The sequence below is a fragment of the Apium graveolens genome, chromosome 10 (assembly GCF_009905375.1).
Source record: "Apium graveolens cultivar Ventura chromosome 10, ASM990537v1, whole genome shotgun sequence".
In the NCBI taxonomy this organism is placed as follows: domain Eukaryota; kingdom Viridiplantae; phylum Streptophyta; class Magnoliopsida; order Apiales; family Apiaceae; genus Apium; species Apium graveolens.
In genome coordinates, this window is record NC_133656.1 from 240,529,904 (window position 1) to 240,549,957 (window position 20,054).

The 20,054-nt window shown below is 33.4% G+C and overlaps 2 protein-coding genes and 1 pseudogene across 2 annotated transcripts; 2 read left to right on the forward strand and 1 right to left on the reverse strand.

Annotated features, from left to right (window-relative positions):
* The first annotated feature begins 2,614 nt into the window (after positions 1 to 2,614).
* LOC141689239 (FT-interacting protein 3) lies at positions 2,615 to 6,272 on the forward strand. The gene is made up of 3 exons (XM_074493468.1): positions 2,615 to 2,959; positions 3,324 to 3,379; positions 3,608 to 6,272. The coding sequence occupies exon 3, from the start codon at positions 3,612 to 3,614 to the stop codon at positions 5,940 to 5,942; it is 2,331 nt and encodes a 776-aa protein (XP_074349569.1). The 5' UTR covers positions 2,615 to 2,959; positions 3,324 to 3,379; positions 3,608 to 3,611; the 3' UTR covers positions 5,943 to 6,272.
* A 1,367-nt stretch (positions 6,273 to 7,639) lies between these two features.
* Positions 7,640 to 8,119, reverse strand: LOC141692192 (uncharacterized). Its single transcript, XM_074496926.1, has one exon. The coding sequence runs from the start codon at positions 8,117 to 8,119 to the stop codon at positions 7,640 to 7,642; it is 480 nt and encodes a 159-aa protein (XP_074353027.1).
* A 1,806-nt stretch (positions 8,120 to 9,925) lies between these two features.
* On the forward strand, positions 9,926 to 13,023 carry LOC141689191 (FT-interacting protein 3-like; annotated as a pseudogene).
* The last annotated feature ends 7,031 nt before the right edge of the window (positions 13,024 to 20,054 follow it).

The window sequence follows — 20,054 nt, forward strand, 5'->3', positions numbered from 1 at the left end:
TAACTTGAAGCAGCTGTAAGTTATTCTAAAAAACAAGATTTGTATAAATTTGAAACGCTGATATTTAAATCATTTTTTGGTTCATTTGACATTTCTATCAGGGATATTAGCTCAAACCACATTCAGGGTGAAATTTCGTACAACTTACCAGCTAATGTCACACACTTGTAAGGCATCTCTTTAACGATCATGTTATTCATCTACATAGTTTCAGTATTTATATTTTCCTCTCCCTTCACTTTATTTCAGAAACTTGGCTGACAACAATTTCAGCCAGAACATGCCGTACTCCTTGACAAACATGAAACATCTTCGGCAATTGTGAGTTCATTGTCCGTTTATGGCTTAAATTTGCTCATTCAGATAGAATATGATAACCTCAACTTTATATTTCTCGACAGGAACCTAAGCCACAACTCACTATCTGGACCACTTGGGGACGTTTTCACAGGACTCATAAATCTCAAAGAAATGTAGGATTTCTTCCTCCTCCTATTATTTGTATTTAAAAAGCACAGTCAATAGACTGGTAGAGATATGCAAAATATAGTTTGCATGATAAATTAGTGGTGGCTCAGTTGCTGCCGAACTAGTTACTAGTCCTAACTGCATCAGACTTGTGCTGATAAATGATTTTAATTTAAATATATATTCCATGTTTGAAAAAAATGGTATTATTTCCAGGCCTTGCTATCTACTACTTCAGGAATATTCTTTGATTTAATATAACAGAAAGACGAATATATATAGTTTAAATATATATTTGCGGAGATCTACCCAGTTCATTTGGATCTTTAAAAAAACTGACCAGACTGTGAGTCTTCTCACCTTGATCAATTCATATATAATGGCAGTCTTTTGCAATATTTTAGAGGCCTTCTAATTTACCTTGACTAGTCTGCAAGTACTTAGAAAGCAATGGATTTAGTGGATTGGTTATCTTTCTGTCTAACCTCCCACTCTCTGATCTGTACGCTTTATTTGTGGAAGCTTCTTATACCTATTACTTGAATGTATTCTTTATATGTATTTTTGTGAACTCTGTTGGGTTACTTGGTCATATGAGTGAAAAAGATATAAAGCTGTTAACTTCGAAGGGGAAGATTCCAGAGTTGAAGAATGTGGAAGTTGGATTCTGTGAGCCGTGTGTTCTCGGAAAGCAGAAACATGTTACTTTTGTAAAATCACGGAGGACCCCCAAAGCTAAGAAGTTAGAGCTAGTTTATACAGATGTCTATGGTCCAACAACGGTTGCGTCGTTGGGTGGATCTCGCTACCGTGTCACTTTCATTGATGATTCCACTAGAAAGGTATGGGTTTATTTTTTGAAGAATAAATCAGATGTGTTTGTTACTTTCAAGAAGTGGAATACTGAAGTTGAAAATCAGACTAGTTTAAAAGTGAAGAGTTTGATGTCAGATAATGGATGTGAATACAACAGTGATGAGTTTAAAAGTTATTACGCGGAATTTGGATGAGAAGGCTCTGCACTAGTTAGAGTTATTGATTGAAGAACTGATTTCACTAGACTTACAAGAGTGAAGTGAAGATTGGCCAGACTCCAATTGGGAGATTGTTTGGTTTTGTGGAGTCTTTTAATTAAGCCCGTGAAAATAGACTATTCAGAATCAGATTACTTTATGGATTAGTCTACTTTTCATATTTGAACTGTAATTTTGATTTAGGCCTACTTTTTTCTCTTATAAATACTCATGTAATTGTAAAATCATAACACAACAAATTGTGAGAGATCAATACAAAATTAGTGCGGCTTGTGTAGTATAAATTTCCGAACCACGTAAATCTTTGTCTTGTGTGATTGTCGTTTATTTTCTTATTCTTGTTTATTTGCTTTGAGTTTTTCTTTCGTTGCTGTATAATCAACAAACTCACCATATTTGTTACCAGGGATATCCAAGATAACAACTTTAGTGGTGTCATTCCAGAGACATTTCAATTTATGGAGAACCTATGGTAAGAAGCAGGATCCCTAGTTTAATTTCTGTTCATATACAATTACAGGTATACTTGTCATTGATTTATGTGTTTTGTCAAAATATAGGATTGGGGGAAATAAATTCCACAGAGGAGAAAATTATCCACCCTGATTTTTCCCGTTGGATAACAAGGAACATTGTTGGAGTTGAAATTTAAGATCATGTCTTAAATCACTAAGAGTTAATATATTATAATATTTATAAGAAACCTACTAGAATACCGTTGGACTTACTCTAACTAGTATAACTCTTAATTTATTAAATTCATTGTTTTAAAGCTTAAGACAATTTAATATTGATAGCTGGTACGGATATTCAAATCATAACTAATTACTTAAAAAATAATTTATATAATTGAAAAATCAGAACTAATCAATTAAATTATCGATTTGTAGTTTATCGGTCGATTTTGGAAATCATGCTCTCCATCATCTCTGTTATAAATTTCCGATAAATCATCCAATTTTTTAAAAATCGTCCAATAAATCGTAAATCGATATCTCAACCGAATAATTTCGATTTCCGAAATCAGTAACCCTGTCCATCGGTCATAAAGAAAATGAAGAAATTATAGTAATAATTGAAGTCCGCGCACTTGGTAGGTAGGAAAGATGGCACACGGGGTCCGACCAAAGTTGTGTGGCACGTGTAGAGCCGGGTTTACAGTGGAAGCCGAAGTCATAGACAAGGGTCCGGTTGTAATGGTGCGGCGAGTGTATTCTATTAGATATTCTTCATCCATCTCTCTCTCTCTCTAGAATCCTCGCACACTCTCCCCCCCTCCCTCCGTCATTTTCAGTCTTTTTCCACCTTTATCTTTTGTGCTCTCTCTCTTTACTCTCTCTCTCTCTCTACCAATTTTTGATAGATCCTAAAAACCATAAAGCAACTACCTCCTTCATTCTTACAATCTCTCCTCCTCCATCCTTATCACCTCTCTCTCCCTCTCTCTCTCTCTCCAGGTATGTACATCTCTCTCTCTCTCCCTCTCTCTCCCTCTCCCTCTCTCTTCCTCTCTCTCCCTCTCTCTCTCTCTCTCTCCTGGTATGTACATCTCTCTCTCTCTCTCCATATATGTGAATCTTACTGCATTGTGAGTTTATTCATTTTATTTCTCTAATCTATCCAGGGTTTTATATCATTGCTTAACTATGCATTAATTAGCTTTAATTCTTTATTCCTCACTTAAGTGTACCCTGTTTCTATGCTTTTATCCTTGTAATTTAGGGTAATGTAATTAGTATTATCCCCCACGCGCTCTTGCTTTACGTACACACACACACATTGCAGTTCAGTTTGTTAAGTTAAGTTATGTTTTACTTGCAGGGTTGAGTGAATATCCCTCAGATCTGAAGTTTTTAATTGCAGCTTTTACTTCTCTGGTATCTACTATTAACTTTATTTCTTTACTTTGATTTTCCTTTATTATCTCATTCTACTGTTTTTTTTTAGTTTCTAAAATCTTGCTCATTTTTTTTGAAATTTTTTAGGTAGCTGGTTTTGATAAAATTTAGTTCTTTGATAAGTTTGGATTTCTAAATTGCCTGCTTCTTGGATTACTTGTTTCGATCTTTGTGATTTGTGTTCGATTTGTTTGGTATATTGGACAGAGAAATGATGCAGAGACCTCCACATGAAGATTTCTCCCTCAAGGAGACTAAACCTCACCTTGGTGGTGGAAAGGCCACCGGTGATAAGCTTACAAGTACCTATGACCTTGTCGAGCAAATGCAGTACCTTTATGTTAGGGTTGTCAAGGCAAGAGATTTACCAGCCAAGGATCTTACCGGTAGTTGTGACCCGTATGTTGAAGTTAAGCTTGGAAATTATAAGGGTACAACTCGTCATTTTGAGAAGAGATCAAACCCTGAATGGTTGCAGATTTTTGCCTTTTCAAAGGATCGGATTCAGGCCTCAGTGTTAGAAGTCACTGTAAAGGACAAGGATATTGTCAAGGATGATTTCATGGGCCGGGTTCTGTTTGACCTCAATGAGGTCCCTAAGCGGGTTCCTCCGGACAGTCCTCTCGCTGCACAGTGGTATAGACTGGAAGATAGGAACGGGAACAAACATAAGGGCGAGCTCATGTTGGCCGTCTGGTGGGGTACCCAAGCCGATGAAGTATTTCCTGAAGCATGGCATTCGGATGCTGCGACTGTTGGTGGTGCTGACAGCCTTTCGAGCATTCGCTCAAAGGTATATCTCTCACCCAAGCTTTGGTACCTCAGGGTCAATGTGATTGAAGCACAGGACTTGATTCCCACCGATAAAACAAGGTTTCCGGATGTATTTGTAAAGGCTATTCTAGGAAATCAAGCTCTGCGAACAAGAAGTTCTATGAACAAATCAATCAATCCAATGTGGAATGAAGATCTTATGTTTGTAGCAGCGGAACCATTTGAAGAGCCTTTAATATTGAGCGTGGAAGATAGAGTTGCACCAAACAAGGATGAAGTTTTGGGACGGTGTGCTATTCCCTTGCAGTATGTGGACAGGAGATTAGATAATAAACCACTGCATACTAAGTGGTACACACTTGAGAAGCATGTGATTATTACCGAGGGAGATAAGAAGAAGGAGATCAAATTCTCAAGTAGGATTCATATGAGAATCTGTCTGGAAGGCGGTTATCATGTTTTGGATGAATCCACGCATTACAGTAGTGATCTTAGACCGACTGCAAAACAGTTGTGGAAGTCCAGCATTGGGGTTCTTGAGGTGGGAATTCTGAATGCTCAGGGTTTGCAACCAATGAAATCAAAAGATGGGAGGGCAACAACCGATGCTTACTGTGTTGCCAAGTACGGCCAGAAGTGGGTCCGAACAAGAACAATCATTGATAGTGCTGCCCCTAAGTGGAATGAGCAGTACACCTGGGAAGTTTTTGATCCGTGCACCGTTGTAACTGTTGGAGTGTTTGATAACTGTCATCTTCATGGCGGGGACAAGGCTGGTGGATCAAGGGATTCACGGATTGGAAAGGTCAGGATTCGCCTGTCTACGCTTGAAACAGATAGAGTTTACACACATTCATATCCGCTTTTGGTTTTGCATCCAACTGGTGTCAAGAAAATGGGTGAAATTCATTTGGCGGTAAGATTTACATGCTCTTCTTTGCTAAATATGATGAACATGTACTCTCAACCACTGTTGCCCAAGATGCATTACGTTAATCCATTAACTGTTAGTCAGCTCGATAGTTTGAGGCACCAGGCCACTCAGATTGTGTCCATGAGGCTTAGTCGTGCAGAGCCGCCTCTTAGAAAAGAGGTGGTGGAGTATATGCTTGATGTTGGATCTCACATGTGGAGTATGAGAAGGAGTAAAGCTAATTTCTTTAGAATTATGGCAGTTTTCGGTGGACTGATTGCTGTTGGCAAATGGTTTGACCAGATTTGCAACTGGAAGAATCCCATAACCACTGTGCTGATACACATCTTGTTCTTGATATTGGTATTATATCCAGAACTGATACTACCAACTATTTTCCTCTACCTCTTCTTGATTGGAGTTTGGTACTACAGATGGAGGCCAAGACATCCTCCTCACATGGACACTCGCCTCTCTTGTGCTGATAATGCGCATCCTGATGAACTGGACGAGGAATTTGATACATTTCCTACTTCACGTCCTGCTGACATGGTTAGAATGAGATATGATCGTTTGAGAAGTATTGCTGGGAGGATCCAGACCGTGGTTGGTGATTTGGCAACTCAGGGGGAGAGGCTGCAGTCTTTGCTTAGCTGGAGAGATCCTAGAGCTACAGCTCTGTTTGTTATTTTCTGTTTGGTTGCTGCTATTGTTCTCTATGTCACTCCTTTCCAAGTTGTGGCCCTTCTTACCGGGTTCTATGTGTTGAGACATCCAAGGTTCCGCTACAAGCTTCCTTCTGTACCGCTCAATTTCTTTAGAAGATTGCCAGCAAGAACTGACTGCATGTTATAAGCACAGTTGCCCTTGGCTGCTCTTGCCTTTGATATTGTCGTGTCAGTCCTGCCCTTTTGGTCTCCAAGAAGATTTGAAAAACTTATATCAGCCCTCCACCAAGCATTGAGCGGGTTCCTTGTATGAGGTGTATATCTCTTATGAAACTAGAAGTGCTAGTTCGTGGTTCTTACAATTTTTTTTGCATGTTAATTTGTTGAAAATGTCTGACTCTCTGCAGTATGCACATGTTGTTACTTGTTAAGTTGCTTTGTAGTTTGTATTTCTTGTTATTCTGTGATGGACATCCCAATCTTTTATGATATATCAGTAGCTGGCTCATTATGCAAATGTGGTATACAGATAGCATGTCTGCGAATCATACTCGTGGTCTAATTAGTTGTACAGCCAGGTAGTCTTATGTGTCGGTGAATCTTTTTGTTTGTGTTTATATTTTAATTTTTGGCGGGGAGCTTGATTTTCAAACTTTGAATGATTACGCATCCTCATGAGCATGAATTCTGTGATTCCTCTTTATATGAAGCATGCTTCCATGGGTCAAGTATGGTCTTCAAATCTCATTTGGCATCTATTCAAATTAACACGCCAAATGAAATGAATAAATTGGCAAGTATTCGTACACCGTAAAATTAGGTTATCTGACCGTATATTTCAAGTTAGAAACATTTTAAGTGATAATTTTGTGTTATTTATGAAACGCAATTGTAACCGAAGCAAATGGTTGCTGGTTCCATCCAACTTGTAAAACATGTCTACTGTTTTATTTATTGCTTTGTTTAGTTCCTGCAAGGCAATTGCAGTGAGAGCTCTGACTAGCTTTGGAATAGAATTCACTAATCTTCACCAAACTATTATCTCCTACCTAATGTACTTGTTAGGTGGTTTAGGTTGTTACCCATTGTTAGGGACTGTTGATCACCTTGGTCGGATTACCCGTTGTTAGGGATTGTTGAACACCTTGGTCGGATTATTTCTAGGTATTACGGTTTAGAATGTAGTAGGATTGTAGAATATTGGTGCAGGGGTTGAGGATCGATGGAAGTTAAGATTCTTCTCCTGGAAACAACTTCAAATGGTCGAGGATTCGAGTTTGAGGAGACAATGGTGTATGAATTATATGGAAGCAGATGGGGTGTTGGTTTTTCTTTCAGTTCTTTTGTGTTTTGCCAAGTGATTGATAGATTATTTCTGGTTACTAGACAAATCATAGTACATAGAATTTAGTACACATAAGAAATCATGGATGCAGAGCCTAGGACATAGATTTTGTAATTTTTATAGAATGTTCAACAATTTTAGCATGATGCTCAAGATTATCGAAATGAAGTACAAGAATGGGATAAGTATATCATACAATGGCATTATTGAACACTTGTTGTCACAGTACATCGGACTTTTACCACGGTACTTTTTGCTTTTTAAAAGAAAAAAAAATCTAAACCATTAATTTTATCATTAGATGGTTTAAAAATTACAGTTAAACCTCGATTAAGTAATATCCGATAAAGTAATAACCTCGCTTAAGTAATAATTTTCATCGGTCCCAACTTGGGCCAATGTTGTAAAGTAATATTCTCGCTAAAAGCATAAGATAATAAAAAATTCGAAAGTCATTAAGGGCCCAAGTAATATGTAAAGTAATAATTCCATAATTATATATATATATATATACTGTATAATGTATATGATTACAAAATTTAATTCTTATTAAAATATGAATCTATTGTAGCTTGTTTCTTCTTTCCACCAAAGCCAAAATTAATCTCGTCCTTGACTTTATGTAAAGCAAAAATAACTCCTGGTATGTTTTGCTCGTGTTGTAACAAGTAATTGTTCAAAGTGGTGAGTGCTTGAAATGCTTCCTTTGATGACACGCTTGGGATGACATTGCTATCGTCGGGTTCAGGATCAGTCCCTTCATCAGTGCTCATTACCGACTCAATGATTTCTTCATCCGTAGGTGATTCCATAACCGCATCATTCTCGTTTGGATAGTTTAAGAGATGCTCGACATCCATCACATTCCTATATCGTAAATTAGAGATAACTTCATTTAATCCTTCGACACCTTCATTTATTTCTCCAAGTTCTTGTTCATCATTTTCTTCTGAACGAATCTTGCAATGCCGAAAACAATTTGCAATTGTGGTTGTTTTCACATCAATATTCCAAGCCATGTTAGCAAAACTAATAGCATTCAAGATATTAACTTTTTGGATATAAGTAATCATAATAAAAGTAATTTTAGATCAAATACATTGCATGTGATTAATTCTAGTTTTTATACGTACATTATATATTATACTGTACCACGTAAACATAAAAATTCGGTAAAGTAATAAAATATTACTTTATCGATAAAGTAATTAAATATTATTATATCGATAAAGTAATAAATTCGGTAAAGTAATATTTTTTCCCGGTCCCAAGGGTATTACTTTAAAGAGGTTTAACTGTATAAGTTACTTATTCCGTCCATTGGTTGTCCGGACCATACTTCTTACCGTATACTTTTCACTTTAAAAAAATAAAAAAATTAAACCGTTAATTTTATCACTCGCCGGTTTAAATATTATAATTTTCTTATTCGCTTCATTGATTTTAATTTGTACCGTACCATATTTCTTATCATAAAACTTTTCACTTCAAAAAAATAAAAAATAAAAAATAAAACCGTTTATTTTATCATTCAACGGTTTAAAAATTATAAGTTACTTCCATCTCTTAATTCCTGAATGTTGAGTTTGGATCGAAAGTATTTTCAAATTAGATACGGCGCACTATGTGACATTTTAGAAAATAGATACGACATATTTATTATAATGAATTTAGTGTCATAACTTTAACGTACTTGATATAAGGAAATATTTTTAAACACTCTCTAATAAAAAAAAATGATCATGGTTTGGCAAAGACATAATTATAGATCAAAGTTGAAAACAAATAACAGGGGTGGGGTCCCGCCAGGAGGAAAAGCAAAAGAATATCTGTGAAAAAACTAGAACAATAAAAAAATAAAAATAATAATAATAGAGGGGGCCACGGGTAGGTATGTTTTGTCTTGTACAGAGACAAAGGTTCGGTGCGTTGTTGTAACTCATTTGTTGCAACTCATGTAACCCTCCCTCTACTCATTTCTACATCTCTCTCTCTCTCAACTCTCTTCGCTTGCCTTTTTAACTCTCTCTCTCTCAGCACAACTTGTAATCTCTCTGCCTTCGATCTTATCACTTTCAATGGATTCTCCACCACCAGCGTTGTTAAAAAGATTCGAAAAATATCCGTATTTATATTCGAAATAAAACGGATATTATCCGTATCCGACACGAAGCAGATATTATCCGTATTCGAATCCGACGATTACGGATATGGATATAGGCATATTCGTATCCGATAATATTCGAATCCGAATAAATATATTTTATATTAAAATAATTTAAAAATATATTATATTAAATTTATAGTGTGTTTATGTGTGTGTATATATACACACACGTATATATATTAAATATTATGTTTATACAAATTTTATAGACATCTAGAAAAAATTCATTTGAGTTCAACAATTTAAAGATAACGATTATATTGAAAAGAAAAATAAAATTAATTTTTGAAAAATTAAAATATAATTAAATCACTTTATCACTTATTTTAATTTTTAAAAATGAATTTTTATTTTTAACTATATTTTTTTCCATTTTTTCAATTTTTTCATTTTTTAATATAAAATAAAAAAATCTGATTGAAAATTGGATTCGGATCCGGATATTATCCGTATCCGGATAGTATCAGTCGGATTCGGATTCAGATATTATTCTTTAAATATTTCCGAATTCGGATACAGATACGGATACGGATTTTCGGATTCGAATATAGGCATATCCATTCCGAATTATCCGTTTGACAACCCTACTCTCCACTATCCTCTTGAGGTATATACTCCTCTCTCTCTCTGCTTAAAGAGCTTTATTCTGTTTTGTTTTGAATCTCGTTAGTGCACCTTCATATGTTTAATTTTATGTTGGGACCTTATGTGTTTGATTTTGTTCCCTTTTCTAAGTTCACTTGCTTCTATAGATGCTTTTTTAGCTTGTTCTTGCTATAAATCTTACTTAATTAATGAACTAAGCAATAAAATTAAATAAAATAACATTAAGTAGTTTATTTTAGTGTGCTTGTTGCACCTTTTATTTTACTGAGATATTTAAGATGTACAATGCTGAGGTTTTCTCATAGTTGTTGAAGTGTTCAGATCTACTGATTCGAAAAGTTTTTTTTTAAAGTTAATTCAATTTGTCTTGTACTGTTTCATTTTGCTATTTTCTTGAATTGGGTTAATTGAGATCTACGTTTTTTTAATCTTTGTTTTAAGTTTTTCGCACTTATTTATTTATTCGAATTTTTGTTACTTAGGAGTTCTGTATGTGTAGGTAGATTGTATAACATTAAGACAACTTACATTTAGAATTGAGTTATTTGGAAATATTAATATCTGAAGCAAAGCTATTTTCTTGACTAGTTCTACAGCTTCGACTCTTCTCTCACTGTTTGCGGTGTAAAACATTTGGAGAATTAAGCAACTATGATGTAGAGACCTCCGCATGAAGATTTCTCACTAAAGTAGACCAAACCCCACCTTGGTGGTGGCAAGGCTACCGGTGACAAGCCCACAAGTACTTACGACCTTGTTGAGCAAATGCAGTATCTTTATGTCCGAGTTGTAAAAGCATGGGATTTACCTGCCAAGGATCTTTACTGGTAGTTGTGACCCATATGTTGAGGTTAAGCTTGGAAACTATAAGGGCACCGCACGTTATTTTGAGAAGAAGTCAAATCCTGAGTGGTTGCAGATTTTTGTCTTCTCAAAGGATCGAATTCAGGCCTCCTTGTTAGAAGCCATTGTGAAGGACAAGGATGTATTGAAGGATGATTTCATGGGTCGGGTTCTGTTTGACCTCAATGAGGTCCCTAAGAGGGTTCCTCCTGACATTCCACTTGATGCACAGTGGTATAGACTGGAAGATAGAAACGGGAACAAGCTTTAGGGGGAGCTTATGTTGGCCGTTTGGTGGGGTACTTAAGCCGACGAAACATTTCCTGAAGCATGGCATTCAGATGCAGCTACTGTTAGTGGTGCCGACAGTCTTTCAAGCATTCACTCAAAGGTGTATCTCTCACTCAAGCTTTGGTATCTCAGGGTAAATGTGATTGAAGCACATGATTTGATTCCCATTGATAAAACAAGGTTTCCGGATGTTTATGTTAAGGCTATATTAGGAAATCAAGCTCTAAGAACAAGAAGCTCTATGAGCAAGTCAATAAATCCAATGTGGAATGAGGAGTTGATGTTTGTGGATGCAGAGCCATTTGAAGAGCCCTTAATTTTGAGAGTGGAAGACAGAGTTGCCCCAAACAAGGATGAAGTTTTGGGACAGTGTGTTATTCCCTTTCAGTACGTGGACAGGAGATTAGATAAATAAACCTTTGCATACTAAGTGGTACACGCTTGAGAAGCATGTCATTATTACAGAGGGAGATAAGAAGAAGGAGATAAAATTTTCAAGTAGAATTCATATGAGAATCTGTCTGGAAGGTGGTTATCATGATTTGGACGAATCAACGCATTACAGCAGTGATCTGAGACCGACTACAATACAGCTGTGGAAGTCCAGCATTGGAGTTCTTGAGGTGGGAATTCTGAATGCTCGGGGTTTATCACCGATGAAGACAAAAGATGGAAGGGCAACTATTGATGCTTACTGTGTTGCCAAGTATGGTCAGAAGTGGGTCCAAACACGAACAATCATAGACAGTGCTGCCCCGAAATGGAATGAGCAGTATACCTGGGAAGTTTTTGATCCGTGCACCGTTATAACTGTTGGAGTATTTGATAACTGTCATCTTCATGGTGGGGATAAGGCTGGTGGAGCAAGGGATTCACAGATTGGAAAGGTCAGGATTCGTCTTTCAACTCTTGAAACATATAGGGTTTACACACATTCATATCCGCTTTTGGTTTTGCATCCGTCTGGTGTTAAGAAGATGGGCGAAATTCACTTGGCTGTGAGATTTACATGCTCTTCTTTGCTGAATATGATGAACATGTACTCGCAACCACTATTGCCCAAGATGCATTACGCTAATCCATTAACTGTTAGTCAGCTGGATAGTTTGAGGCACCAGGCCACTCAGATTGTCTTCGTGAGGCTTAGTCGTGCTGAGCCACCTCTCAGAATAGAGGTGGTGGAGTATATGCTTGATGTTGGATCTCATATGTGGAGTATAAGAAGAAGTAAAGCTAATTTCTTTAGGATTATGGCTGTATTTGGTGGACTGATCGCTGTTGGCAAATGGTTTGATCAGATTTGCAACTGGAAGAATCCCATAACCACTGTTCTTATACACATTTTATTCCTAATACTGGTTCTATATCCAGAACTTATTCTACCTACCATTTTCCTCTACCTCTTCTTAATTGGAGTTTGGTACTATAGATGGAGGCCAAGGCATCCTCCTCACATGGATACTCGCCTTTCTTGTGTTGATAATGCACATCCTGATGAACTGGACGAGGAATTCGATACTTTCCAAACTTCACGTGCACCTGATATTGTTAGGATGAAATATGATCGGCTGAGGAGTATTGCTGGGAGAATACAGACTGTGGTTGGTGACTTGGCAACTTAAGTGGAGAGGCTGCAATCTTTGTTAAGCTGGAGAGATCCTAGAGCTACAACACTCTTCATAATTTTCTGCTTGGTTGCGGCTATTGTTCTATATGTCACTCCTTTTCAAGTTATGGCCCTTCTTGCAGGAATCTATGTGCTAAGACATCCAAGGTTCCGTCATAAGCTTCCTTCTGTCCCGCTTAATTTCTTCAGGAGATTGCCAGCAAGAACTGATTGTATGCTATGAGGAGTCATTAGCTGTAATTTCTTTTCGAGTTCGAGCTGTTCGGTACTTTTATGTTATGTAAGATAGTGTGGTAAAACTAGTAGTTGTTGGTTTATGATTCATTTTATGCGTTTCATCAGACAGTTCAGAAGTCCAACTCTGCAGTAAGCACATCATTTTGATTTGATATTGCAGTTTTTTCTTTGTTTTAATTAACTTGTTTTCATTATCCCTGCAGTGAAGTAGATGGTTAATAAATTTTTTGAAAATGTGGATGTCCTAATATTTAATTTTACTACATGTTCCCTTTCTGATTATTGTTGAAAGTGTGATTTGATTCTTGGATATGCTAGCAAATCTGTCAGAAGAGATGGAACATGATTTTTAAGCAATTGGTGCTCTTACATATGAGTTTTTGTGAACTTGAAGAAAATTACTTTTTTGATGTTTGTTTTAGAAAGTTAAGCCGCTAGTATTCTATTTTCTTTTTGTTCTTTATATGTACTGTCATTTTTGTGAAGAAGGTATCGAAAGAAAGAGTATATGAAAGAACAGAGATGATGAGGCTAAGAATTTATCATCACTCTTTGCATGAGATGAGACCAAACTTCCTTCGTTAACCATGTCTATATCATGTAAAATATTTATTTTTTGTTGGAGAGATGTGCAATCTCGAATATCGATCGTACCCAGATACAAAATAAGAAATAAAGAAGTTTTTTTCATATAATAAAGTTTATACATAATAACCCGGAATCTTACTGCTTGTTAAATGGTCAAATTCTTTGATTTTCGTAATCTATCCATCTACGATCATGTTCAAAAATAACATTTGAATAAGATATCATCAAAATTATAGCAAAATTATAGCAATTATGTTCAAAAACAACATATCATCAAAATTATAGCAAAATTATCTTGTAATCTGAGTTCCATTGTAACTAATCACTTTACAGTTTTATAATATAACACTCATTTATGTTTTTTCAAACATCCTGAAAATGAGAACAAAATAAATAAAGAAAATATTTTAGAATAAAAGAAAAAAAATAATATTTGCTCAAACGTATAATTTAACAAAAGAAAATCTTTAGTTAGGCCCAAAAAGCCAACAAATTGACACGCGATTGCCTCTAAATACCAAACTTATGCCATTAATAAGCCACCAAGTACAATAACAAACCTTAAAGGTAGCAAAATCATCTTTTATGGTCCTAGAAAGGTACATAAATAATAAAAAATAAAAGTAATAAAAATGCATTGCATAATTTTAAAAGTTGAACTAAAGAATTAAAAGATTCAGTCACATAATGTAAAATCATTTAAAATTTAAAATTTAACAATGAATTTAATAGTTTCATTAAAGTAAGTAATACATGTAATCGTTAATACAAGTATTAAAATAATTATAAACATATTTTATCAACTTTTATAAAGGTGAATCCATCAATTGAAATATCCTTATTAGGGATTACCGTTTTTCTATTCAAAATAGTCGTAGCATACTTAATCTCATCAGACAAACAAATTTGAAAAATCATTTATTTCATCCATTTGGATATAAAACCTCTTGAACACAAATTTCCCTCTTTTAGTAACAAAAAATATTTACCTCTTAAAGGCACAAAATTAACTCTTGAAGGTAACAAAACATATACCTCTTGAAGACATCAAACATATACCTCTTAAAGGCACAAAATTACCTCTTAAACACACAAAATTACCTCCTGAAGGAACCAAAAATCTACCTCTCAAAGGCACAAAATTACCTCTTAAATGCACCAAACATATACCTCTTTCACGCACAAAAACTAACTCTTAAAGGTACAAAACTAATAAAATAGGTTAAAGGCACTGTTACGCCCATATTTCTTTGGTTGGCAAGAACATATCAAGAACGTCCTTCGACTATGACCTGAAAAGAGAGAGAATGCTAAAGATTATCCTCCTGATTCACCTCCGCTGTGAGAATTAATAATTTGAATGTAAAGTGGGTTTAGGGATACAAGAAAGTAGAGAGAGTGGAGAGAGTATGAGTTTAATAATCTTGTTTCTTACATTTCTTAGGGGTATTTATACCCAACCCTGTAATAAATGCTTGTCCGTTACGCGAGAAATCTGGATAACCGTTCGAAAAGTAAAATGGGGGCGTTATGATCAGGAGGATTCCCAACGGTAGAGTGGAGTGTTGGGTTTCGGCCTTAGAAACCGTGTGGGCCTTCGGTCCATGAGTAACGTGGGCCTTCAGCCCAATGATTTTAAAGCTCCACGTGTCTTCGTTCATTGAGCCTTATTGGGCTTATAGCTAACATGTCCTTGTCTTTCGTTCGGTCCATCGGTCGGTCGATAGACATCAATATCGACCTGTTTTGGGGCGAAAAAACCCTAGGGTCATGGCAACATCGTGGGGGACTGTGAATTCATTAAAAAAGACATGTGTCTTACATGTTTTCCCATAGTTTTCATCACATCCGTAGAATTTCAACCGTTTTTATCTGGGCCGTTGATTTTAAAAAATGTTCGGGAACGGTTTTTGACACCTAGTCATTTTTTTTGGGTGCCTATATAAACATTCCATCGTTTTGTTGCCATTTTCTCACTCAAACATTAGAAGTTCAAGCACCAAAACACAAAAACTCTCAAATTTTTCGGCCATCTCAAGACGGCAGCGTTAATTCAACCTTTCCAGATCACCCAATCACTCTCGATGAGCATCTTGCAATCAGAAGGATCGATGTCCCTTCATAGTATGTTTTTCCCTTTTTGTTGCATGTATTTTTTAGTTTTTCTGGGGGTTTTCAGGGGGGTAGTATGTGTTTTTGTGCTTTCGGGTTTGTTTTACTCTTTACAGGTTCTTTTTTCTTCTTTTCTTTTTATAGAGGCGCCAATTGGGTTTAAAGAGGGCATATTTTATTTTCTCAAAATTCAGAATACAGTCAAGTCAAGATTCAAGATTACTAGTCAACTAACAATTCATTCACTAAATTGGGAAGTCTACAAAAGCAATTTGAAGAATACAATATTAAGGGACAGGATTCACTGGACAAAGGATGGTCACAGACCTGCAAGATTCTGCACAGATTTGCTAACATCAGAAATGAAAATAGACAAGATAGTTTTAGAAAATGTGTTAGTACATTTTAATGCAAGTTTTGTAGACCCGTGTTGTTGATCCACTAAGCATGCAGGGGTCCTTAGTTTAGAAGTTAACAAAAATAGATCTAGAAAATCTTGTATTCTCTTTCAAAACTTATAGTTGAGTTCTTATTTTCAAGAACACAAATTTGTAACAAAACAAATTTGATTAATACATTCAAGTGAGTTTTTGATATTTTGTTTGTGTGCTTATAATTAAACAATTTATCTCTGCAAGTTCATACCTGATTTGTTCATTTTCAAGCCAAATATTTTAAAAGGGAATTAAAATCCAAAGAAACACCTTCACCCCATATGTGTTATATTTCACGGCACTCAATATCTAAATATACTGGGCTTTCATTTCATCATATATGATCATATGTTGAAAGTGAGGAGGCAGGTCTGATAATTTTCATTTTCAATTTTATTATTTTGAAGTTCAACTCGTGTTTATCTTACAAGTAGATTATGTTAATTTATTTTAATTTTGCTATATTTGTTCTACTTAGATTTGTTTACCACTCAAGTTGTAGCGTTTTTCTTTTCATTTATTAAAATAGGGTGTTCGTGTTTTGTATAAATTACGGAATATATTTTATAAATTTTAGTTTTTTGAGAATATACATTCTTAAATTAATATTTTCAATCAAAGTTCATGTATTAAATAATCGTAATAAGTATTTTTTTTTAAAATTTGTGAGTTATTATTTATCAAACATATTATTATTATATAAGTATTTTTTACGTAAAATTATCGAAACAGCTTAATAACTTTTAAGTTACGATGTTCATATCACTTGTATGACACTTTTCAACTTTAAATTATAAGTTATATTTTTTAAAAAATCCCAAACATGTCCTGAATGATTATCGTTCCAAACATGCACAATATTTGGTTCGTTAATAAGTTTTGAATTCAGATTAAAGACCGTATTAAGTTCGTAGTATGATTAAATTCGATTTTAATGGATAAGTTTTTTTCTAAAATGATATGCAAATAATTTGTGATACTTCTCATGAACTTGCTAATAAGTATTGAATTCAAACTCAAGACTATATAATGTGCATACATATGTTTAAATTCGACTTTAACAGATATTTTTGTAAATAAATGGAAACAATTCCTAATATTTCTCACCGGAGTGTACTTTTTATATTTACGTGAACAATAAGTTGTGTTATAGTTTTTACGAAATCATCAATCATTAATATACACTTATATAAAGGAGAAGACGAGGGCATTTAGGTGTCGCATCTCAGATCGTCTCATTCTATTTTTTTAATTTTCTCAATTTTTTGAATTAATAAATATCAAAAATTGCAATTACCGTACAATCTTCTAAATATATTATCACGGTTCATAATATTCTCCTAAAATTTCTACAAAATCTTTAATTAATATTTTTGAAAACAACTTACCATCATAATATTTTTCTAAAACTTCTACTTTTCATTTAAATAAACTTACCATATTAATATGCTCCTAAATTTCCTTTTAATACCAATTATCTTCGTTCTCCTTAAAACAACTTATTATATTTTATTTTTTTATATCAAAAATTACAGTTACCTTATATTCTTCTAAATACACTAGTACCGTTCGTAATATTCTCCTAAAATTTTTACAAAATCTTTAATTAAGATTTTTGAAATAACTTACCATCATAATATTCTCCTAATTTTTTTTCTTTACATTCAAATCAACTTACCATCTTGATACTCTCATTAATTTCTTTTTAAATATCGTTTCTCCTCTTTCTCCTAATATCAACTAACTATATTATATTTTCCTTAAATTTTTCTTTTAATTTTTAGCCTATAAAATACTACAAAACCAAGTATTTATAAATAAGTTTTCTTAATATTTTTTAAGATTATTATATCATTATATTATTCTATGAAGACGAGGATGGTGAGGTGGCGACTTTCAAATTGTTTCAATTTATTTTTTGTAATTTTGTAAATTTTTATATGATTAAATAGAAAAAAATATTACATTAATTATGACTAATACATAATATAATTTTATGACAATTTGTGAATAATGAGAGAGAGTCTCATTGGAATATAAATGTTTAAAGAGAAAACGATTTTCAAACTTTTTTAATTTATTATATCTATTTATTATTCATAATATTCAAATTATTAAGATTGGATAAGAAATAAAAACATAAAAAAAGACGAAAAATTGGTTTAGAAAGTGCGGCACATTAAACTAGTTTTTTTAAATACTTCAAGTTTATATTAATCATTGAAAATTGTTGATTAGATAACCTTTATGTAAAATTGCCCTATCAGTCCCAATTATAAATATTTGACTAATTAGCATTTTATATCCCAAAACTTTGTTAAATCTCACTTTGGTACCATTATTTTTAATCTTAACAGTTTGCATCTTAAACTTAAAAAACGACGACTTTTTGCATCCTTTTGCTCGTTTTGACGTTAACGTTAATGATCAGAAGGGCTTTTTCAGTAACATTTTTATATTTGAGTCCGCATCCTAGAATTTTTCTCAAATTTTACTTTACATCCTAGAGTTTTGTAATTCATGTTATTAAAAAATAATGGTAACTTCAAATTATCAAAAAATAATCGAGTTGTATTATTTTATGTTCACATTATGATTTTAAAATTGGACCATTAGTTAATTTGGTCTAGTTTAAATGATTTTTTAACGCGAAATCTTTACTATTTTGGTTGTATATTAAGTTATAAAAGTCAATTTATAAAATGTTATGACTCACACGAAATTTTAAGAATTTTATAATATGATATGACTTTATTTATAAAATTTACAAATTATAAAAGTATAAGTTATTTATGAATTTAAGTTTATATTTTAAGTATTGTACAGTTAGATATATAATATTATATAAGTTTGACCGTTTAAAATAATTTTCAAGTATCAGGATCAGAATATCTTTAATTATTCTCATTACGCTTATTTTATTTAGCTAATGATTATTTACTCTTTTTTCTTAATATAATACTCCCTTCGTCTTACAATTGAGGCTACTACAAATTATAGTACCATAATTGATTTTTAAAATTTTCTTCTTTTTTTTTGTATTAAAAAATTGAACATTAAATTTTTATTTAGAAGAAAATAATTTTAAAAAATTGAGGCACCTATATTTCATAAGAGTTTTAAAATGCATGTCGAGCCCCCGTCGCCCAATGAAAAGAATTGAGGGGGGTAAACGGAATATTTATACACCGACGTGTGATCTTTAATTTTAAATTATATCAAAAATTGAAAAAAGGAAATTGAATTATTTTAGATAAATTTACTTATTTACTTAAAATAATTGTGGAATGCAAATTGTTACAATATAAAGTTATAGACCTAAAATGAGATTCAAGATAAAATATGTGATGGAGACTGTAATTTAAGTTTGCATAATTTTTTTAAATATATATTACCAGAAATACCCCTGAACGTTAACGTCTGACTTAACGTAAGAAACGTTAAAGGGATTTATTGACGACGTTTGTGAATTTTGGGGTGTAAACTGTGTTAGTTTAAAATATTAAACCTGAAGTGAGATTCGGGCAAAGTTTTGAAATGCAAAGTGCAAATTAGTCTAAATATATTTTAAAAATATCCAAGTTCTTAATTAATTGTAATTTTTAAAAATAGCTAAACATTATAAAAATATCATTGGAACATAGAGAAAAATTCAGTGGAAACCTGATTTTAGTTGGAGGCTTGGAGACCTATTCCTGACCATCTATTTTTTTTTCATCCCATGGTTGTTACTGTTTTGCTTTCTTTTATTTATCACATGGATTAATGAGTAGTTTAGTCCTGTATTATAAGTATAAGTATTATAAAAACAATTATATACGTGAGGCCATTCATATACTTATATAAAATTGTTAATATAGTTCACATGCATTAATCATTTTATCACATTTCCTATAACATAGAAATTTGGATGAATAAATTTTATTTGAATTTAAAAATAATTAAATTTTTCTTACGTTGTGTTTTATTTTCTAATACAAATTTATTGATGTTTCTAATATAAAATTTGTTATTTTTATTACTTAGTTTACATTATTATATTATTAATT

What these genes read in the sequence shown, in the direction of transcription:
- LOC141689239 (XM_074493468.1), top strand. Translation starts at nt 3,612, where the DNA reads ATGATGCAGAGACCTCCACATGAAGATTTCTCCCTCAAGGAGACTAAA.
- LOC141692192 (XM_074496926.1), bottom strand. Translation starts at nt 8,119, where the DNA reads ATGGCTTGGAATATTGATGTGAAAACAACCACAATTGCAAATTGTTTT.